Here is a 24,578-nt window from a genome sequence, read left to right as displayed (position 1 = left end):
CTAGGCAAGTGTTCTAATACTGAATACTTCTGTAGCCTTTGTTAAAATATTTTGAGTAGCCCAGGATGGTCTCATACTTTCAATCCTCTTGCCTAATCCTCTCAAGTAGATGCAATTATATGCTGTGCCACCACAACAGGCCCTTAATCATATACTTTAAAATCGGAAAAACTAGAATAAGCAAACATCATTAGTGTCCAAAACACCAGCTCCAAGTAGTCATATACTTTAAGAATTGGTACCGTGTTACACAAGAACAGACTCACAAAAATGGTGTGTTGGAAGAAATGGCACCTTATGCCTGGCACTCCTTGATGATAGTCTACTAAATGAATGAAGCTGTTAAAAACGTAAGTCCACTGGGTGTAGTGGCGCACATCTGTAATTCTAGCTTCCTGGTAGGCTGAGGCAGGAAGATTCCAAGTTTGAGGTCAGCCTAGGAAATTTGCCAAAAAATAAAACGAAAAAAGTTAAGTGGTAGGGCACATTGTTTAGCATGTGTAAGTCCTTTGTTTAATCTCTAGTAGCTAAACAAACAAAAAACCCTCAAATCTTCCAGCTGTTTTGAGAGATCCAAATGACATTGATATGACTATAGAAAACTTCCTTATGTATGTATGATACAGGTTACCTAATCTGACTCCTGGGGGTTCCTGGCTTTGTAGCAGATTCCATAGGCACATGATGTAAGCCAAATTAATATTGACTTTTTTACTGCCTAAAAATGTTTCTCAGCTGGTATAGGAAATAATTTTATAGGTAACAATGTAAGTCCTTACACATTTGAATTCAGGAACAGAACTCTGAATCAGACACCTGGAAGACCAGGAACAAGAGTTACATTCCTTTTTCACATTCCTCAGTGTGCAAAAGTAGTAGTATGCATGCACTGGTGTGTTTAGTGCATACTTTCCAGTCGTTTCTTTTCCGGATCCTTGTAGAAATAAGTCAGTTCTGAAGAACTGAAGGCTTTAATTAATGAGTAAAAGACTCTTACATTATCAATTGTAATTTAAAAATTTGCTGTTAAATTTAAGGTTAGAAGTGGCTACTGTTCCATGAGCTGATATGTAGAAAAAGCAGAATCCAAGGTAGGGAGTTAAAAATATAAAAAATATGGGAGAGAATATGAATAGCGTTAGAGTTGAAAATGAATAGGTCTATTATTTTTTGTATAATAGAATAGTCTTTATCCTGCTCCCCAATATTTTGTTATAAAGTGATAAGCAAAATTCTTCCAACACAATAAACCATAATATGAATAGGTTTTTGGAACATGAAAAAAGATTCTTTTATTGATTTCTGATCAATTTAAATTTGTACCACTCCATATATTTTGAATTATAACTAAACAACTACAGGTTACTCAGTTTTGTTAAAATGGAAGGAAAAAACTTTGAGTCTTAACAACTCTGAAACTAAAAGATCCCATTCTAGAATTATATACTTGATTTTCTTAAAAAAATAACTTCAGTTATTATGCCAATATCTGAAAAAGCAGCCCCTGACAGTAAACGAATAACTGGAATAAATAACCACACAGTATCTATGTGAGCTAAAGTAAAGTTTTTAAAATTATCTTTCCTATTTGAATAATGAACAGATTGAAAACCATAACTATGGGGGAAATTAGTGTAAATAAATGATAGAGGTCAAAAGAAAACTCAAAAGGCAAATTACGTAAATATTGGAGGTATCTACCAGTGGCAAAATTTTTATGAAAACAATTTCAGAAAAATAAACAAATCTTTAAAATATAGAGCTCTAAATACTTGATATATTTGGGGGTAGGTACTCTATAATGCCCATTTAATTGTTGTAATTTTTTCCCCCTTGGTTTTTTTTTTTTTCCAGATGATAGGGCAGTCTATAGCATTTTTTTGCACTTACAAGTGTTGCAAAAAGTTTTTTCAATTATGAAAAATTTAAAGCATTTCTTCAACCTTTAAAAGATGAAATGGAGATACAACATGAAAACAGGTATCTGTATTTTTCTATTGCATGGGTGTTTTTAAAAAACAAAATATATGGTCAGACATGGTTTTTAGGAGGTGACCAGAAACCAACTTGCCTCTTTCCAGGTCAGCCAAAATACTGCAAGTAGGGAGGAAAAAAAAAAAAAAAAACCATTTTGTACAGTATGTAGATAACAGCAGAGTAGACTCATTAGAGCCAGACATTCAAAACACCATTTCTAGGAGTTAGCACTGTAGGCCCAAAGACTGAATTTGGCCTGTGGTTTATACTTTGTATGGCCCTGAGCTAAGAATGGTTTTTCTATTTTTTAAAAGGATCATTACAGACAACAAAGAAAATTTAACAAAAAACCATATATGGTCTGCAAAACTTAAAACATTTATGATCTGGCCCTTTACAGGAAGTTTGCAGACCTTTCATTTTATACGAATGTTGTTCAGAATTCAGGCAGTGCAATTACACGTCCAAGGTAATGTTCATTAATTTCCACCAGGAACATAGTTAGCATTCTTTCTTAAAAGGTGTCTTCTGATGCTATTTTCAGACATTTTTTTCTTTTCAATTTTTCTTCCATTTTTCAACATCAAAGTTCATCCTGTGTTAATAATGTAAAGGTGATTGAAAAGTATGACTATAATGTTTACAATAAGGTGAAATATAAACTAACCAACATTTTACCTTTTTAAATGTACTCATTATTCTTAATGAATAACCATGAAACATACCTTTCTTAATTGTAACAATGGGAAGGGAAAAAAACAAAAACAGAATATCTCCTAGTTTGCACTTGACACCAACAGATACATTAAATCACATCTGGCATGCTTTTAGAGTTAATTTCAGTTATGATATTCTTTTTTAAGACTAAACTTTTTTATTTTGAATATTTTTAATTTCAGATATGTCACAAATTTAAAAATAACCTGAGAAAACTAGTATTCAAAACACTTCAATAAAACAAGAAAATATAGAACTATTTCTGTAGAACTTTCTTTCCTAACCTCTAGATTTGGATAAAATACTTGGGAAGCAGGCTGTAAGGCTTTCTCTACCGGGGTCTAACAATTTTTAACTGGATTATAACAGAACCTGTGTCCTTTATTTTTCATCCTGGGGACTGAACCAGGAGTACTTTACCACTGGGTTACATCCCTATCCCTTTTTATTTTGAGACAGGGTCTCACTAAGTTGCTGAGGATGGCCTTGAACTTGCAAATTCCCACCTTAGCCTCCAGTGTTGCTGAGATTACAGGTATGCCCACCAGGCCAGGCAAAAAGAACCTGTACTCTAATGGGTTATAAAAAGCTAGATTTCTTTAGAGTTCTCCAGAGATTTTGCTGTTGTCTTTAACCTTATAAAGAAAGAACCCAGGGCTGGAGTTGTGGCTCAGTGGGAGAGTGCTTGCCTCATACTGTGAGACCCTGGGTTCGATCCTCAGAACCACATAAACATAAATAAATGAAATAAAGGTATTGTGACTAACTACAACTAAAAATAAATATTAAAAAAAGAAAGAACCCAAGATAATTCATATGGGATTATATTAAATTCCATTCAAAAACTACTCTAATATTCACAAGTCTTTGGTCTGTTTCTAAGTACTCCCTAGAATGACACTGAATTAGGAGGAAAGAAATGAACTGCCTTTTGAAGAATAACAGCAAAGTTTATAATGCTGCTTAATACATTAAAAATTCAAGGAGGAACCAAGATGAATAATGGGTTTAAACATACATTTTGATTATACCAAAAGAAAATTTGCTATCCAAAATGTGTTGGGGCTTTAGTATATTTATTCCTAACAATTATATTTTAATAAAATTTAAATAGTTAATGGCCAACTCATTTTTTTTACAGCTTTTAATGCCATAAAATTCCCACAATTAAAGGAATCCAGTATTTTTCATAATATCTACAGTTGAGTAACTAATTTTAGAACAGTCCACACTCCAAAAGAAACTTTCACCCATTAGCAGTCACCCCCAATTTCTGCTCTTTTCCACTCTACCCTAGGCAACCACTAGTCTACATTCTGTCTCTATGAATTGACCTATTCTGAACATTGTATATAGATAAAAGGCCACATATGATTCTATGACTGGCTTCCTTGACTAAGCATAGGTTTTCAAAATTACTTAAGGAGCAAGCATCACTTCTTTTAGGGCTAAAAATTACTCCATTGCATAGATAAACACCATATTTTATTCATTCAGTAATGAATAAAATATTGATGGACATTTTTTCCTATTTCGAATGTTTAAACATTCACATACAAGTTTTTTGTATGGATCTTAGTCATTGTTTTCTGCTAACTGGTGTTACTTGTACAAATTTCTAAGCATTTCAGTGTCTAAAGGCTGTTTTGCTATATTTCCCAAAGTAGAAATTTCCATTTTTATATATTTTTTAAGCTTCACTTTACATGAACTGCATACTGAGAATACATTTTGGTAACTTTTGCCAGTTAGTTCTAGGTTCAGTTCTCACCTTATTTCTCTTTCCTTGATTTTGAAGAGTTTCCAATTTTCCATGAATAAAGGCAGCAATTGTTTTTGCATCTCTGGCATTTACTTGCTCTTCCCAAATATTTTTCTAAAATTAAAAACATTACCATTAAATACTTAATCAAAATACAATATTTCTGTCTAAGAAACTAGGTTAAATATGCTTTGAAGTTCTTTTGTTCTAAAATTTTAAGTGTTTGAAATTCAGATTTCTTTGAGGTCACAGTGGGAACATATGGGAAAAATGTATTGCTGACCTCAAAAAACAAACTGAATAAGATAAGATACCCCTAGGGCTGAAATCATTCTAAACTATAATAAGGGAAAGTAAGTAGTATCTCCTGGTTTTCATCTGCCCATGCCAGAAGGATGGCTGAAAATCAGGGGCAGGAGCAGGTCACTGTATCCAGACCTGCTTAGTTTAGATCTTAAGCCACTGGTTTCTTATTCTTTATTAATCCCAAACTGTATGCTACCATTTTGCTTTTGTGAGTTGGTTTGCATTCATTTACTTCAATCATTATTCTGCTTTGGTTTTCCTCTCTGGCCTGAACTTCTGGATTACCCATCTTTCAGTATGGACAGGGACCTGTGGTCCCTAACTTTGTCCTCTGGATACATAGTAATATCATCTTTTCAAATACCTTCATGTCCTGGTTCAGTCTGACTTCTCATTGTATCAATACTTTGCTAGGATCATTCTACCTGAATAATACATTGACTTATGTCACCCATTTCTAAGTTATTGTGAAAACTTTAGAACAATTGATTCCAAAAGAATATTCGGGTATCTTACCTCCATGGTGCAGTTTACCTTGCAAATACGCTAGGCAAGTTGTCTACTACTGAGCTACATCCCCGCCCCAGAGATCAATTCTTAATAAATCTTTCAATGAAAAACTTAATTTGTGACAATTCTAGGTTTCTAAAATTTGTTACTTAATTTCTTTAGTTATTTCAAATGTATTATAACTATCAATAAATAATATCAGGTGTTAACCTGGTTAGTCTCCCTTAAAAAGCATAAAAACATCTGGAATTATTTACTTTGAATGGTTTGCCAGAAAATAGTACATGGCAAATACTTGTTTTATCAGTTTTTTTCTTCCAAAGGAAGTAAGCTCATTACTTGAAAATGAATTCAAGCAGGACAGAACATATTAAATAGAAATTCTGAAAGTAAATATTTGAAGTATAGTATGTATTACAGGTGTTCTTAAGTCACTATATAAAAACCTTTTGAGACACAATTGTTCTTTTTTTTTTTTTGTTCAACTGGCCACATCATCAAGATTAATAACTTTGTCATTAGCTGCATTCTGGGTAGAATACCACCCATTTACTTAAGAAGACCACTCAAATCTGCCTTCCTTAATTTGGATTTTACTGGACATCAGTGTCATTTATTTAGTTCTTCCACACCTTTTTTTTTTTTTTTTTAATTTTAGCTTTACCTATTATAATTAGAATCCTTTTTCTACTTTTGGAATAGAAAATATTTTTTCTTCTTTTGGTAGCTAAGTGATATTCAAAGGTACATTATTTTCTTTCTTTTTGTAGGATCCTACAAGAGAATATATTTTATTTTTCACCACACTATATATAATCTCCTTAGTCTTCCTCCTTTTACTTCTTGGGTTTAAAAAACAAAACAAAACAAAAAACCAAAAAAACCTGGTTGTTTTTATACTTATTCATCATTCTCTTCTCATCATTCTTTCATTACTTTTTTTTTCTTCAGTGCTGGGAATCTAAATCTAGAACCTGTGTATGTCAGACAAGTGTTCTACCACTGAATTATATCCCTTCATTTACATACAAATTAATTTAGTATAAGAAATTTAGTCTTCTACTGTCTGAAAGAATAGAGAAATTCTTATTAAAATAGTATCATAGCTTGTCAAGAAACTTTTTTACTTTGGAAAACAAAAGTCACAAGTACTTTCAGTTACCAAGTTACACTGGCTAAAAGACAGCTTCTGTATCAGTGATTACTCACTTGCATTTTGTTAAAAGCACCTCACTTTTCAAAACTAAAACCTTAGTTTTGCTAACAAATGAAAAAACAAAAAAGTATACTGTTAGTCGTGCCCACAAGTAATTATGACTTAAACAAGGGACCCAAATTTTTATTTTGTAATCTAAGTCCCTGATGAATATTCCTGAAGATATATGCTCATTACTAAGGCTATTTCAAAAGTACAATAAAAGTATTCTTTTAAGTTTTCATAGAACTTAAAATACATATTCATTCTATAAAAATATAGAAATACAGCCAGGTGTGGTGGTGCATGCCTGTAATCTGCTCTGGCGGCTGAGGCAGAAGGACTGTAAGTTCAAAGCCAGCTTAAGCAATTTAGCAAGGGTCTAAGCAACTTGGTGAGAACTTGGCTCTAAATAAAATGTGAAAAAGGGCTGGGGATATGGTTCGATATTTAAGCAATCCTTAATACACCCCCCTCCCCCCAAAAAAGATAGGAATACAAAATACAAAACTTCACAGAAGGGCTGTGGGTTCTGGCTCAGTGGTAGAGCACTTGCCTAGCATGTGTGAGGCACTGGGTTCAATTCTCAGCACCGCATATAAATAAAATAAAAAATAAAATAAACAGTCCATAAACAACTAAAAAAAAAATTAAAAAACGAATTAAAAAAAAAACTTCACAGAAAATAAGTACCTTGAATTCTACCACCTAACCATGTTAATATTTTGTTAGATCTCTTTTTATGCATGAGCATAAAAATTTCAAGGCAACTGAGCATAAAAATTTCAAGGCAACTGAGGTCCTATCAATAAGACAAATCTTTTTTAAGATCCCCTAAATAAAAAGCTTCTTTTAATAATATTAAAAAAGACAAATGGAGAAGAAAGTTGAAGAAAGCAGTACTCAGACTGAACAAATTCCCTTTGGAGACTGTCATGCTAAAAAAGGAAAACAGAAAGCCTATACATACCTTTGTTCTTTCGTAGGAATAAAATTTAACAGTTGGATAGGCTTTGATACCAGCTTTTTGACATGTTTGGGCATAAGCCTGACAGTCTACTTTCCCAGCTTTCACTTTTCCTTTAACCATCTGAAAAAACCAAAAATATGTTTTGCCATTTTTTTTCTCTTTGGCATAAACTGTTCTGGCAACCATAAAACAATATGACATTACTTCATCCTTTATATATTTAAAATTTCTTAGTCCCTTCCTATCAGGTCTCTCATTCCTTTCAGTATATACACATGTGATCACACAAGGATGGCAATGATTCCTGAAGCTGCTAGCATCCATCTGTCTCATTTTTCTCCCTAAGCAGCAGTCTATTCTCTCACCACTTCAGTCTGGTTTCTGGTCTTATTACTCCATTTACTCAAAACTGTTCTAAGATTATCAGTGACCTCTACCTAACACCATTTTGGTCATTTTAGGACACTGCTAACTATTCCTTCTCCTCTTGGCATTTGTCACTGCTCCTTGTGCTCTTCTTTCTTTTTCCAGCATGGTAAGCTCCTTTACCCTCAAGTTGTAATATCTGATCAGAGTTCCATCTTTGGCCAACAATCTGTTCTTTATAAACAGTGTTTCAGGGTGATTTTATGTATGACTGTGCTGATGAACCCCAATTTCTCCCCTTGACTTCATATTCAACTGTGAATCTGCTTACTTTACATAAATGTCTCATAGGTACCTCAAGATACAACTTGCCTAAAATTGATCCTTTGCCCTTAACATATTACTTTTCCTATCCTACCATTCACTCAGTTCAAGCCAGAAACTAGGGTTATCCTAGACTTTTCTATTTCTCATCTATAGCAAACATTAAATTCTGTTTATTCTTATCTCTCTCATATTTTTCCCCTTCTTTCTATCACCACTGCCCTAATACTGGTTCAAGTTATCTCTCACTTAGCAGAGATATTTTAATCGTCCCTATCTCCACTTTGATCTTCAAACCTATTGGGGCACACAAATTTGTATTAGGATACCAGCAAAGTTGCAGGAATTAGCATGTATATGGCTCACGTGCATGTGCACACATACACACGCCCCAATCTCATATTGAAGGTTTGAGAAATCTAAAAGTGTGATTTAAAAAAATTTCTGTCATTCGCAAAATGTTTCAGTTTACCTGTATTTTTAAAATAACTCATGGGAGGGCACCATATTATTTTCAGTGCTCTAAAAATCTTTGTTGGCTCTTGTTTGTCCATCAAGGTAACCTTTCTAAAATGTAAAATGGGTTCCTGCCATAACCAATGGTTCTCCCCTACTATTCTAAATGGTATGTAATCACTGAGGTAGAATGTACATTCTGATAGTATGGGAAAAAGGACTAAACTCCTGGTTCCTGCCCGTTTTTCTGAGCTTCAAGTTTTACTATTCACCTTCCATGTTTGGACTCTGTTAATACTACACTAACAATAAATATTCCAGAACTGCTTTTCTCACTTCTTGATACATAAGCAAATATTGTCTTCTGTATGGAGTACTCTCTAGCCAATTCTTTCAAGTGCTAAGTCATGTAATTCTTATCTCAAATACTAACTTTCCTGTATTGATTTTTGTTTCCTCCTAGTATATATTTGCTCACGGTATAACTTCATTCTAATCTTATTATGGCAATTATCCTGTTGTGTCATCTATATTTATTTGCATTTAATCTTCCCACTAGCTTAACCTCCTTTAATATAGCTTTTCATCATTGTAGCCATAGTATCTAGCATGCTTTTTACTTGATGCTCAGGATTTGTTGAATGAGTGATCCTCCTCATGTTTAATAGTTTTCTACTATGTTCCAGGAATAATTGCATCACAAAATTTATAACAAGGCTGTTTCCAGTACATAAGGGATGAGAGAGTAAAACACTGGTAAATTCTTGGAGAAAAGGAATCATGAGGAAAACATTTGATTAGGTGGAAAGAATGAACACCTCTTATTTGAAGAACCAGTCATTAATCTTTTACAGTTTATAGAACCTTTCAAAAATAATCCCTCTGCTAAAAAATATTCCTTTGGCATGGGACACAAATATTTTTATTTCAGATTGGTGGAACTGGTGTTGATTTTAAAATTTTCATTCTGAGTGTTATGAACCAACAACTCTGAGTTCCTTGAGTTACGTAGGCAAGGAAGCTATGAATTTGGATTAGGTCATCAATATGACTGTTATGACAGAAACATCAAGAACTCAGACTGCACTGAGTTACATATTCCAGTTCAATTTTATAAGCATTTACTGAGTCAGGCACTAGGAATACAAGGATAAGACAAGAACCTCAGTCTTATGCAAGAGATAGATAAATAAACAAATAGTGTGCAATGTATAAATACACTGTTGGAATATATGATATCTAGGTAACATTGATTTAATGAGATAGGCATAGGACACAGAACCAGTGGCATTGGAGGTGGGTTTCACAGGATGAGGAAAAGACAATTCAGGGAACCAAGGTAAAGATGGGACATTTCAGAAACAGAGCAGCACATAAAGAAACATGTTCAGAGAACCTATAGTGTGAGCTATAGGGCAGAGGTAAAGCTGAGAGGCAGGAAGAATCAGACCAGAGACCTGAAGTTAAATACACATGAAAGTACCTGGTTAACATGCCAGAGAAGGCACTGTTTTAGAAAGATCACCAGGGCAGCACTGTACAGGAAACAATGGCAAGTATGACAAGACTAGGTGAGAGATAAAGGCTTACACAAATGAAGCCAGCAGTGGAGATGAACAGATGACAGATCTGAAAGACATTTAGGAGACAGAACTGATGGGATCTTGTGTTTGTTTCTGATGTTTATGGCTAGGTAGAGGATGATTTTATCAGCCAAAATAGAAAATGTTGGCTGAAAGCTTCAATTAAAAAGAAATCAACTGCAAAGATTAGCATTACAGAAATGGAATAGTTTTCTAAAACTCAGAAGAAACTTTACAACTAAATTACGAATTATATTTCTTTTAACCAATTACTAAAACATGCATATGACTACAACTTAAGAATATAGACAAGACTTACCCTAGCCAAGAGCTCAAATTCTGGAGCAAAATTTTGGCAAGGCCCACACCAAGGAGCATAGAAATCAACCACCCAATGATTTTTCCCTTGTAAAACTTTTTCACTGAAAGTCTGAGGTGTTAAATCTATGGATACTTGAGGTAAAAATCTGTGAAAAGGGATCAAAATAACTTTTCATTAAATAAAGCCAAAGCAAACACTAATAATATTGTAAGGCTAGGTTAAAAATTATTCCAAAGAAAAGTAATGTAATAAAGTTCAGCTTTATTGTGGTAAATATAATCCTTTTCTAAGTAATTTTAAATGCTAGAATCTTAATTCACAGAAATTTAACTATACACTTATGAGGAAGGTAAATTGATTTGACTATTTTATACAATGAACTTTGATTACTCACCCTAGAGCCCAGATTCTTAGGGAATAAGCATCTCTATTCCAACCATTGTAACTACTAAAAAAAGAGGGAAAAAAAGGTAAGATACAAGTGGTATTTTTTGTTATTAGATATATTCAGAAAGTAATCTTATTTTTAGCAATTTTAAAAATACATTTAGTTAACATCTTTCTTCTAAGAAATACCTATCTACAAATACTGATTACGTGGCTTCCAAAATATTATTTTTCTTGGTTTATTTTTTTTAGGGAAAAGGAGAGGTGCTGGCGATTGAACCCAGGGCTTCATGAATGTTAAGAATGCATTCTACCATTGAGTTACATCCCCAGCCCTACTATCTTTTTTTGCTTCAGATAAACCAGAATGTTGAACATCTCTGCAGCCCTACAGGAAGTTCAAAATTCAAAATGTCCAAACCTTTAGGAGTTTCTAAATTTTATTCAAGTTATTATCTATAAAATTCCCATCTGCTTTAGGATGCATGTCAAAAGCTATCTCAAAAATACACTTTCCCCACAGCTGTGATTCTTTCCTCCTTTGAAACACATGGCTCATTTTGACTTTTAAAAATAACATTCATCATATTCTACATTTGAGTTTTTTATATGAAATACTATGTTGTGGTTGGAGACAGCCTGGATTCAATTTAGGCCTGGGTTCAAAACTCAGCTTCAAACCTTAGTATGAATGTGACTTCAGAAAGTTTTCTAAAGGCTAAGAATCTGTTTTCTTCTCTGAAATAGTAGGAAGGGTAGTAATTCCTTCCTCAGAGCATATGTGAGGATTATTGGAAATAACATGAGTACAGTGCCTGAAACCAGACTATTAAGATTCTTCAAATGTCTTACTATTCAATTCTTTGTCTTCTGAAGTGCTCACTAATACACTATCTTAAACATGGTGGGTTCCCAATAAATATTTGTTAGGCTAATTTCTATTTAGTTAGGATAACTTAGATGTTACTTGTATAATTAAATGTTTATAATAAATGTTTTCAAATTTGAGAGAATACTTACTGATACTGATAATCTTTATTTGATTTTTTGGGAAAAAATCTTATCTCAGGGTATCTTTGAACATTTTCTTGGGCACAAAAAGAATGATACTGTTGGCAGTCTACACTGCCTACATTGATCAGTCCAGTTAATGTCTATAAAAGAAAATGGTATACATATATCAATGATTAGAATAAAATTACCTCCTTTTCTATATTGAACCCAGGGCTTCATGAATGTTAAGAATGCATTCGACCATTGAGTTACATCCCCAGCCCTACTATGAAATTATTATTTGCCAGTGATTATCGCCAAATAACAACAACTAAGGACTCAACACAGACCATTTATGCTAGGGAATTTGAAATCTAATAATCACTTTCCACAACTACTGCAGGTTAAATAATTAAATTCATCCATTAATTACGTAAGAAAAATGTATTTCTAAAATTTAGTGTTTAAAAACTCAACACTAAAGGAAGCTCTCTGCAATGGTATTTCAAAGAATTACTTTTTCTAATGAAGGCAATCATTACAGGTATCCTTTGACTCAAAGGTCTCACCCAAATTAAAATTTATTGAAAAGAGCATAAAAACATAATATTCAATATGAAGATATTAAAAATAACTTCAATTGCACTTTCTTTTCTGGTATTTAAACATTTGCTTCCAATCTTTTGTAATTTGTCACACTGTGTCTATTTGTAGAAAATTTTCTAATTTTTTTTGCTCAAGGTTATTTTTACTAATTTTTAAGCTCTAAAAATAAAATGGTAGAAAAAATTTAAACAGAAGGGGACACTGGCAAGAATTTGGTCAAAAGTGTACCAGATACCACACCAAAAAAGGTAGACTATTTTGTACAGTTCGCATAATAGAAATAGAGGTAGAATCTTAATGGTATGATCAGAGCTGTTTTCAGAATAACTGTTAAATAAACATTCTTTGTTAAGTGGTAAGACTTTATTTAAACTATTTTACTATACCCGGGCCATTCTTTTCCATTCTGGCATTAAGACTTGACATGGATGGCACCACGGAGAATAGAAATCTACCATCCAGACTTCGTCATGTTTTCTTTGTTTAACTAGTTCACTGAAAGTGGTCGGTGTAAGAGTGATCACTGAAGGATTCCTAAGATCCTAAAGAAAGCATATGCTATTACGTTAGACATACAAGAAGAGTTGTTGATATATTCTTTAGAAAATTGCTGGTATGTGTCATTCAGAAAGTTCTTGATTTAGAAAGAGCAGTAGAATAGAGGGAAGGGAATGGGAGGTGGAATGAAGGGTGGTGAAGGGGAAGTACTGGGGACTGAATTAGAACAAGTTATATCCCATGCTTTTATAATTATGTCAAGATAAATTCTAAAGTCATACATAACTAAAAAGAACTAATAAAAAACCGAAAACAAAAAAAAGTTCCTGCTGTAGAGAACTGAAAAAATGCTAAAGGAAATTTAAGAAAAATCTATAGTAAATTGTTTTTAATATGAAAATTATAACTAAGCAAAATCCAAATTTAGGATTTTCAGTTTTCTTAAATCAGGGTATGGTTTTCTCTTATTTCTTGGGCTGGGAAAAGGGGCAACTTTATTATATTATCTACTCATAATAAATAGAGTTCTAAGAATTAACTCTAGGCCATATATAGTTCTGTTGAGGAAACAAGAAAAACTGGTTTGGAAATGACCTTTTAATAAATTTGCCATTCATAATTTTATTTTTTATTTTTCATTTTGACTGGAGATTGCACAGCCTATTTAGAGAGCACGTATTTAAATTCTATTTCAATAAAGCTTCAGTATATAATGATCAGGTAATACTAACAAAAGTGGTCAGCTTCACTGAAAAAACACAAAACATTACTTTGAAGGAGAAGGGATTAGATAAGTAGAATAGAGTAGGATGGTCATTAAATGGAAAATAATAAGCTGAAATTTATCCTTTCTTAGGAGGTCCCTATAACAATTTTAGTTAAGACTATACAAAGGGAATTAGATGCTGCAGTTGCAGGGTACTTTTACTAAGTAGCAGTCTTGGAATTGCTGTGCTCAGAGAGAACAAGCCAAGGGGATGGGTAAAATTCTATGTGAAAGTATGATTTCATGTATTTAATAAATAGCTGAATCTGTTATGCACAAGGTATTCTAGGCAAAAAAACACAACATAGACAAAAAATTTCCTTGTCAGAAAATATCGTAGCATAAAAAAGAGTAAGTCCCATTATTAAACATTATTATTCATTCACAATGTATATATACAGAGAAGGATTTCTAGTCAGAGGCTGTAATGTAAAATACCTCTATGAACTCCAAGATCTGGTTAGCAGAGTGATGTCCTTCATACTCATGGATACTGGACTGGTTGAATACCACTGTTGTTGGATAAGCCTGAATGTTATACTGTTAGGAAGGACAATAAAAATTGAACAAAGATGTTATATATCTTACCAATTTATTTTAAATTTATAACCAGTTTTCCTTTAAGAGATAACAAAGATTTAAAAAACCCCACTGAATTTCTGGTGGCTGAAAATTTTTAACCTAGTCAAATTTAGCAAAGAAATAACTGATTTCTTCTTTATAGCTACTCTGAGCCTTAAAAATCAAAGGCACTGAAACATTAAGTGAGCATGGGTAATTATGTGATTTGTTTCTTTTTGTCCTACTAAACAAAGATGGGAAGAAGCTATAAAAAGTAGATCATATTTCTAATTTCAGTTGCTTTTTTGAAATCATAGTTACGAACTCCTCATTTTTCTACAGGTAGCTGTAGAAAAAAAAATGACCACGTGAACAAAACAGCAAGTATAAAGAAATAAAAATTAATGTGTACATAACTTTCTTTTGGTACTAGGGATTGAACCCAGAGGCACTTAACCACTGAACCATATCACCAGTCCTTTTTGAGAAAGTGCCTCAACAGATTGCTTACAGTCTAAGTTGTTGAGCCTGGCTTCAAAACTCATCCTCCTGCCTCAGCCTTCCAAGCCACTGGGATTACAGGCATGTGCCACCATGCCTGGCTACATACAACTATTTTCAGTTAAAGAATTATGAATCATGCTCTAAGAATGTGGTCACCTTTTATTCTATATGCAAGATAATCTTCATGATTAAAAAATGCTTTATTTCTTCCTCAGAATTAATATGGGTGCCAGTTTTCATTTTTGAAGAAGTTAGGGACCCCTATCTGCAGATTTGCTATAGCTGATCTTTGCAGGCTTCAAGGTGATAAATACTCGCTAGCAAATTAGAAGCTTAATTTCAGAAAAAATTTTTGCCGCTGTGTTTTTTTTTAATCAAAGTTTTGAAAAATGTACAAATTCAAATAATTCACTGGATTAACAAGTTTAGTGTCAAGCACTAAATATGTGGTTTCTCATTTATTCCTCAGTTCTACTTAGCAGTTAAAATTTCAAAATCTCCTTAAAAGATGAGGAAACTGGAGTTACTGAGAGGCTAACGACATGGTCAAGGTGAGTCAACTAGTGAGTAGCAACTCACTTCTATTTCAAGTGAATCTGATACCCCATATTTTAGACTCTTTATCTCAAGTCATTAAATATCACATCATAGGTGTAAAAGTAGAAAAACTACAGGAACTCAAAGAAAATATTTTTTTTCACAATAATTTTGCATTTTTTGTTGGCATTTATTTTCTAAGTCCCACATGACTTTAGAAACTGAAGGACCTATTTACTTCTTAAAACCCCCCAAAAGCATAGTTTAATAAAAATTCAAACTTACTGAAAATAAGAGAATAATTAATAAACATCTACATCTTTCTCCCTTCTAATAAACATTAGATAAAAAATAACAAAGATTAGATAACAAACCTATATATCCCTCACCTATATTTAACAAGGATGAACTTTGACCATACTTGCAGATTGTTGTTCTCTTTCTTGATTTCATTCACTTCCTTCCCCCTTACAAGGTACACCAATATCCTGAAATTAGTGTGTATCTACTGATGTTTTCATATTTTTGCTAATATGTATATATTCTTAAGCAGTATGTGGTAATGTCTGAATATATACAAATTTTTATCATACTTTATGCTATTCTTTAACCTGTTTTTCTTACACACACACACACACACACGTAAAATATGTAACAAAAAAAAAATTGGGGGGGTCTGGTACTGGGGATTGAACTCGGGAACACTCTACCATTGTGCCACATCCCTAGCCCTATTTTGTATTTTATTTAGAGACAGTTCCGAGTTGTTTAGTGCCTCATTTTTGCTGAGGCTGGCTTTGAACTTGCAATCCTCTTGCCTAAGCCTCCTGAGCCACTGGGATTATAGGCGTGGACCACTGTACTTGGTCCTTATATTTTTGAGATTTACCCATGCTGGTAAATACATTCATATGTATATATTCTTTTTGCAGTGCCAGGGATCAAAACCATGACCTTGTGCATGATAGCCAGGTGCTCCACCACTAAGCTACATATATCCCCAGCCCAATATACCTCTTTTTAAATATTCTGCAATCCCAGAGTGTGACTATTCATCTATCTGCTCTTGTTAGATTTCTAAATTTTTGTTCATTTGGTGAAGTTAGCTAATTTTTGATATAATTTGCATTCTCAATCACTACTAAAGTCATAATGTCACTTTGGCAACAGTTCAAACACGTAGCCAAATTCATTAGTTTTTTTATCCTTATAGTTTGTACTTTAAGTATGGAGGCAAGAAATTATTCCCCCACACAGATACTATAAAGATTTTCTACTACATTTACTTCTGTTTTTAAAACACAATATTTTTTTTTGTTTCCCTTCTTTCCATCATTCAGCATTTTAGTTTAAGTCAAAACATCACAAAAATAGAAAGGAAATACTTTCATGTACTCATGTAGTTATGATAATCTATACAATGGCTTCTTTTATATCATCTATACCTTCTTTCTACTCCTACCAAAATTATTATTTTAAAGCAAATTTCAGATCTATCATATTCATATACTATCCATCAATAGTATATTTAAAACAAAGATTTTTCCCAAGTAATATAACCATTGTATTAATTTCACATCTAAAAATTAGCAAGTCTTTGAATAATCAGATACCCTGTGTTAGAAACTGAATTGACACTTCTCAGAAATAAGGATGGTCAAAAAATATATGAAAAAATGTTCAACATTTTTAGCAACTAGAGAATGCAAATTAAAACTACACTGAAAAACGCACTGAAATTTCATCTCACTCTAGTCAGAAGGGCAACAATCAAGAATACAAGTAACAATAAATGTTGGTGAGGATGATATATTGACGGTGAGGTGGCAAATAGGTGCAACCACTCTGAAAAGCAGTATGGAAATTCTTTAGAAAGCTTGGAATGGAACCCTCATTTGATGCAGTTATTCCATTTCTCATATATCCAAAGAATTTTAAATCAGCACATTACAAGTGACATTGCCACATCGATATTTAAAGTAGCAGAATTCACAACAGCTAAGCTGGAGTCAACCTAGTTGCCCCTCATGAATGAATGAATGGATAAAGAAAATGTGGAATATGTATACTAAGCTATAAAGAAGAATGAATTTATGACATTTGCCATGGATTGAAGACTTTTACGCTAAGTCAAATAAGCCAGGCCCCCAAAGCCAAAGGTGGAATGTTTTCACACACGTAGAATGTGGAAGCAAACCCATAATAAGGGGGGAGAGGGTAAGAACAGACATTTAGTAGATTAGACAAAGGGGAATAAAGGGCAGAGGGATAGGAAAAGAGCGGAATGAATCCAAAATAATTTTCCTATGTACATATATGAATACACCATAGTGAATACCACCATTGTGTACAACCATAAGAATGGGGTCTTGGAGTAATATACATTACACGCTTGTATAATACCTCTGTCATGTATAACTAAAAAGAAATAACCACTCCTACCCACCAAAAAAAAAAAAAAAAAAAAAACCCACTGCATTCTAGTTAATCTTTTATGTCTTTTTCATTTTTTCCTCCTACACCCTCTTCAATTGAATTTGTTGCATAGAGTATCCTGAAAAGTTCTCTACATGCTAGGATTCGTATGTTGTGTGTTCATGGTATCAATTGGATTTCCTCTGCAGTCACAGATCTGGAAATTTGATTTGCTTAAGGACCAATTTCCATCCCCGCCCCATTATTATTTTACAGCATGAGGTGTAACATGTCTGGTTTTTGTTGAAACTGAGGAGTGAATATTTACCCTAAGAAAATATTTTCATGTAAACAAAAGTTTCAAAAATTTCCTCTGTGACCTACACTTAGAACAAATATGGGGAAAGCCAAAGGAAAAAAACCGAACTACCAAAAAAAAGTAGTATTAAAAAGATCTTTAATGGAAAATTGCAAGCATATCATCTAGTCAAAGTATTTGCTTAACTGTGATAAATAAGACCTTATCTATATTCAACCACATTTTCCACTCATGATTTAATCCAATCATAATTGTATCAATTTGTTGGAATAGTTACTACTACAAATAGAAAATATATACTTGAAAAAGTACTTTGTTTTAATATTAAACTGCCCATAGTCTCTATTTTACAAAAATATTAGAATAAATTTCTTATGCTTTGCCTTACCATGTTACAGAGTTGTCCATGAACTGTACAGTCTAGTGTACCAAATTTAAGTTGACCATAAAGAAGTGTTGATGCTTTTCGAAGCTCTGGCAATAAAGCTCGACATGGTGGACACCACTAGGAAGAAAGTATAAGCACTGAGCCAAACGAAACAAATCCCTTCAGTCTTGTAACAAGCAACATGCATTAATAAGTAAGACAAACTATACTTAGTGGCATCTGTTCTGGGTATATATTTAATACTCAGAGGAGTAATTACATTGGCACTCATTTAGAAGCACGAAGTAGTAGTTCTAGTATTAACAGTCAAATCATCTTATATATCATATCCTTTTGTCATGACGAGAGAAATATGACAATACTGAAATCTGACATTAAAAATAACTTACCGGGGCAAAAAAGTCAACAAGCCATGGTTCTTTGTCATTGGAAGGAAAATTTTGAGGTCCAAGTGTGGTAACATGAGAATTAACACTTTCTTTGGCAAAGGCAAGTATGTCATATAAAATCTTCTTTCCTTTAAAATTGAGTAAGAGAAAACTTAAAATCTGCATTATGTCTTTTACATTCATGAAAACATTCAAGAGTTTTACACTCAAGTTTGTCTTGTTTTAATATTTTGAGTGTAACATGTTGATAAGTTTGTCTTGTTTTAATATTTTATCAACATGTTGATTTTGGAAAGGTTTTAGTGTTCTGTATATTGCACACAAATTGGCTCTACTAGGCGTATCCCTTCCTTGCACACTCTTCTGGTTTTTGGACTAGTTAAAATGTCAAGACCTCTGTGAAATGTTTCTTCATCAGAGGTAGAATAATCTTTATAGTGTTCTTTGAATTCTTTATTTACCACACTCTAACTACTACATCTGTTTCTTCAATCAAAACCTGTATTATTAACTACCCCATAAACACTTCAAACACATTTCCTTCTAATTTTGTTCCTTTTCTCACCTTTTTTTTTTTTTAATCATCATCCACATGGCTAAATAAGATTCTCCAGAGTGATTTTTGCCTGCTCTGTCTTTGTATCATAACTTCATCTATTTTCTCTTACCATAGCTTCAGCACCAATGCCACCACCTGAATTCAATTTACCTACAGCAGTAGCCATGCTGGTATTTGTCCCAGCCCTTAACCAATTCACTTTCTACATTACAACCACAGTTTTTAAAGAACTGTATTTCTCCTTGCTTAAATGCCTCTAATTATTTGCCAATGCCTAAAGAATATACTCCTTTGATTTGGAAAATAATCTTTCTCAACTAGAGAATATTTTCCCAAGAGCCTTTTGACTTATTTGCTCCACAGTCAAAATTACTTCTTTTATGTGTCAGAACCTGTTTTAAAGGCAATATAAGTTCAGCACAAATGAGGAGGGGGGGGACTCCTTATGGGGTTCATGGTCCAGCAGAAGAGATGCAAGACACTTATATTACTATTCAAATATGAAAATAATGGTACCACATTCTCCTGCCTTTTTCTTACGCTCAATTGCTTTACAGATTTCTTTATCTCTGACCATCCTTAAAGGTGATCTAGTTCTCTCCAATTCTGATCTTTTACTTCTCTATTCACTCTTAAACAACTCAACCTTACTCAGGTTTTAATTAACAAGATAATTTAAATCTACACTTTCAGCCCAAATTTTTCCTGAAGCCCAAGTCTCTATATTTAAAAGTGAAATGGATGTGTCTATTTTTTGTAAACTCCTCAGCTAATATTTCTCCCCTCAATGAGAAATAACAACAATTATTCAATGGTGAACTCACAAAGTAAAAAGCATGAATACAGAAGAGACAATTTCTCTTATGTGACTTTACATCAGGTTTCTGCCTATTCTCCCTCTAATCTTGTTCCCACCTATACTAGTAATGAATAGCCACCTAAAATGTAAACCCATTTAAATCATTATTCTACTTAAAATCCATGGTCTTTGCTTTGCCCTCAGATTAGACACAATTTTGGACTCCTGCTGCCCTCTGCATTTTCAAGTCTTATTCCTTTCAACACTACACTATCTAGCTATCCTAAAATTCTCGCTTGTCTAAGGTCTATATTGGATCCCTCACCTTAGAACCCATAAATACATCTGCTGGTTCTTGTGCCTGGAATGTCTATCACTTCTTTGGGTAACTTACAACACAGATTGTTCTTAATTTCTTCCTAAATACAAACTATACTTATCCCTTGTGATTGCTGGTTTCCAAGATGAACCCAGAGATCTCATACCATTTTACAAGTTTGTATGTGATGGGTTGGTGCATGCCATCAACATAATATAGGCATGTGATAGTTTATCTTGTCTGAAATTAGGTCATAAAAATACCATTGCTTCTGTCTTGGTGACTCTTCTCTTAGATTACTCATTATGGAAGAGGTCAGCTACTATATTGTGAGCAGACCTATAGGAAGCTATACATGGTGTGAGGAATTTAAGTCTCCTGCCATATGAGACTTCCTGATATTCCATGCGTCAGCTTGAATCCAGATCCAGGAACTGTGGCCCTTGCCTACTGTGACTGCAACATCATGAGAAAACTTGAGTTCAAAACTACCTGACTAAGCTATTATATTCTTGACCACCCAAAATTGAATTACTTATTTTGAGCTCCTAAGATTTGGAATAACTTGCTACTCAGCAGTAGACACATAAAATTACTTGCCTTAGACATTTAAAAAATGTGTCCATTTACTTGTCTGTTTTTCTTTCTAGTCTATAATGTTCCTTAAGACAGAGATTAAGTATAGTTCACATACTGTCCTATTTATCATACTGTACTTGGGACACAAAGATATCAATTCCTATTTAAAGCTAGAGCCAGATGTGGTAGTGCACACCTATAATCCTAGAAACTGAGGCATGAGAATTGCAAGTCTGATGCTAGCCTCAGCAACTGATTCTTTCAAAATAAAAGGGCCAGGGATGTAGCTCAGTGGCAAAACACCTCCCAGGTTCAATTTTAATCTCTAGTATTGCTATTAAAAAAAAAAAAGCGGGGGAACAATACAAGGTATATTATAAAGGTATATTAGTAAATAGTAAATGAAAGAGCTTAATGATGCTCAGTATACTTCCTGGGGGAGAAACTATGTTAAGTTATAGTTATTATAAGAATTATTTGGAGCTTACAAAATATTTTGAGGAGCTAGAAGAGTTACAGTGCAGAAAAAAAAATCACATGTGAAAACATAAAGGAGTGAAAGGATCCAAAAGCAGTAGGAGCTATGATTACTGGGCAGACCATGAAAATACTCCATTTACCACAACTATTTACTGAGTTACTATGTACCATTCTAAGTGCCAGAAAAAGAATAGTGAGCAAAACAAAGTCATTGCTCCTATGCTGAGAAATCTGAAATTGAATCTAAAAGAAATTGTAGTCAAGGCAGAAAAGTGATGTGAAAATGGTGTTCTGGGTACCAACTCTGCAAACAAGATAAGGAACCAACTGCAGGAGGAAGGACTAAGACAACTGTAGTCCTACAGGAAAATATGTACAATAGATGAAGGAGGTGATGAACCTGAAACAAGGCAGAAAACTGACAAGAGTGGGGTCTGAGAAAGTTTCAGAGGCGAAAAAGAATAAATCTCTTTTGTAAAAATTTAGTAATTTCTAGCACTTTGAGGATCTGACATAGTTTATAAGCACCTATACTGTAGGATTTTGTAGTAGACACAATGCATTCAAAATCTACCTAGACTCATTTCTAGTTCTTTCTCATGGGGCAAGATGCTTATTTTTCTGGGGCTGTTTTCTCATTTACTAGTGGTTGTGAAAATGAAAATAAATCTTAAGTTGTAATGAAGTTATTACAACTTAGTAGTAACTGTAAGGGTTATCTTGCCAAGCCTTTTTGATATAGTTCCTTCAGCCCAGAGGGCTTAACTTCTTTTACCTCTATATTTGTTTTGAGAAATTGAGCATTTTATACTCAATTCAAATAGCACTTTTCTTGTAATTTATGAATAATGGCCATTAAAATATTTTTTGTTTCATTATACATCTTCCTTCTCCTGATCCTACCAGACTGTATTTTAATCTTCTTGAAAGCAAAGTTTGTCTTACAAGTTTGCAGCCCTAACAAATAAGGGAGTGCTTGTTACCTATTAGGCATTTCATAAATACCTGTTATTCATTTAACTGTATTACAGTTGATGGTTTGTATCTTTCGCTACATTTGTCCCCTTTCAGGAAAGGGACTCTGATGTCTTCCAAACTCTAGGAAAACTAAAGTCCCAAATAAGCTGAAATATAGAGATGCAATTATAAATTCAAAAGAAACAACAAAGCAGTTAATGGAGAAGTATGATAGTCTAATAGCAGATAAATCCAAAAACAATGTCTAGAAATTGTCTATAATGGCTAAGATGCTATCTGTGGCACACTGGAAATTGCAGGTGTTGCTTGCTTCTGCCAACAAGCAAATAAATTCCTCACTACTGTGACATGTTACCAAAAGTACTTTTGATGAAACAGTGATCAAAATACTGAAAAGTTTTACTTTAAAAAGAAGGGTAAAAAGAATGTTAATTTAAAAAGATTTTCCCCATATTTACTAACAAATGAGAACAAACATTATGTCCACACAAAACAAGGTAAAAAGCACAAATGGAACATTTGTATTAGAAGATAGTTATCATTTTTTCCCATTCTTACCATGATGAATTTCATATTCTTTGGTTCCTTGTCCTTTAAATACCGCTAGACAAGGTTGAAAAACATAGAGATTGCTACAGATGTCTGGTGCAGAGGAGCAGTCAAACCTTCCGACCTACAGTAGAAAGTGAAGGTTGAATTTGATGGCAACAAAATTCTTATCCATTCCACTTTTAAATATTCATAAAGACAACCCCAAAATGACCCCATTCTAATGACACTGCTTCTCAACAGAAACTAATAGTTACTAAACAAGAAATAGTTCATTGACATTACTGAAACTCAATTTAAAGAATACTTCTTAAAGAGTTCAAAAATCTGAGAAAATGTGAAGCAAGAAATATATCCTCCAAAAAATGTAGGGGCTGTTTATCTAATCTTGGGATGGAAGAGGATCCAAAATGAATGAACAGAAGTGCACTATGCTGTTAGCATCACAGAGAAGAACAAGGGCAACAATGGACTAAATGCAACTTGAGAAGAAATAAAAACATAAAAAAACCAAAGAGAAACCCCAAAACTAAATAATTCAACTGGCGAGGTATAAAAACAAAACAAAGTTTCAACAATAGGCTAAAGCAAGTAAAGAAAGAATTTCTGAACTTGGATAAAGAACTCCCTTCTGCAAAAAGTAAATCAAGAATATTATATCCAGCAAAGCTACTCTTAAAAAATGAAGGTGAAGTCTTTCCTAGACTAGCAAAAAATGAGGAAATTAATCACCACTAGACTAGCCTTATAAGAAATGCTAAACAGAATTTTGCATCTGCAAATGAAAGAATAACTACCATTGTGAAAACGTGCAAAGAGTAAAAGACAAACACAAATGAAAAAAGAAACGTTATTTCTACAGAAAAGCACTAGACCGCAAAGACAATAACTGGTAGAAAGGAACAAAGAATATACAGAGAATAATTAACAAAACACAGGAATTAAGTTTTTATGTATCAATAAAAACCTCAGGGTTATTACCATAAATTGATTAAATTCTCCAATCAAAGGATTGACTACTGGCTACATATGTAAAACAAGATCCAACTATTTGCTGCCTATAAGAAGCTTACTTTGCTGATAAAGACCTATACAGATTGAAAGTGAACAACTGAAAAAAGATAATTCTATGCAAACAATCAAAGGGGGCAGGATAATTTATATCAGGTGAAACAAATTTTAATTAAAAAACCAAAAAACAGAACATGACATATTGATTAAAGGTTCAACTCAGCAAGAGTATGTAACAGTTGTAAATATATATGAACCTAACATCAGACCACTCAAATATATCTAGTATTTGCTTTATGTAAAGACAGACTCCAAAACAATACTTCATTTTAATCAATGGACAGATTAACATACAAAATGTCAAACAAGGATACATCAGAGTTGAATTATACTATAGAGCAAGTGGACCTACCATTTACAGGACATTTCATGCAACAGTTGCAGAACACACAT

At 33.3% G+C, this 24,578-nt stretch overlaps 1 protein-coding gene across 1 annotated transcript in view; it reads right to left on the bottom strand.

Annotated features, from left to right (window-relative positions):
- Positions 1 to 1,833: 1,833 nt before the first annotated feature.
- The window catches only part of Dnajc10 (DnaJ heat shock protein family (Hsp40) member C10), a 47,575-nt gene continuing 24,830 nt past the window's right edge, over positions 1,834 to 24,578 (bottom strand). Inside the window, exons 13-23 of the mRNA XM_026392004.2 lie at positions 23,124 to 23,238; positions 18,852 to 18,979; positions 18,463 to 18,579; positions 14,177 to 14,278; positions 12,861 to 13,016; positions 11,896 to 12,029; positions 10,883 to 10,936; positions 10,486 to 10,633; positions 7,438 to 7,557; positions 4,466 to 4,570; positions 1,834 to 2,572 (exon numbers count right to left, since the gene is read on the bottom strand). Coding sequence (XP_026247789.1) covers positions 2,561 to 2,572; positions 4,466 to 4,570; positions 7,438 to 7,557; positions 10,486 to 10,633; positions 10,883 to 10,936; positions 11,896 to 12,029; positions 12,861 to 13,016; positions 14,177 to 14,278; positions 18,463 to 18,579; positions 18,852 to 18,979; positions 23,124 to 23,238 — 1,191 coding nt within the window. The 3' untranslated portion in view covers positions 1,834 to 2,560. The remainder of the gene's footprint in view (positions 2,573 to 4,465; positions 4,571 to 7,437; positions 7,558 to 10,485; positions 10,634 to 10,882; positions 10,937 to 11,895; positions 12,030 to 12,860; positions 13,017 to 14,176; positions 14,279 to 18,462; positions 18,580 to 18,851; positions 18,980 to 23,123; positions 23,239 to 24,578) is intronic.

This window comes from Urocitellus parryii, chromosome 1 (genome assembly GCF_045843805.1).
Source record: "Urocitellus parryii isolate mUroPar1 chromosome 1, mUroPar1.hap1, whole genome shotgun sequence".
NCBI lineage: Eukaryota > Metazoa > Chordata > Mammalia > Rodentia > Sciuridae > Urocitellus > Urocitellus parryii.
Note: the sequence above shows the minus strand (reverse complement) of the source record. Positions and strands in the feature narration are given on the sequence as shown.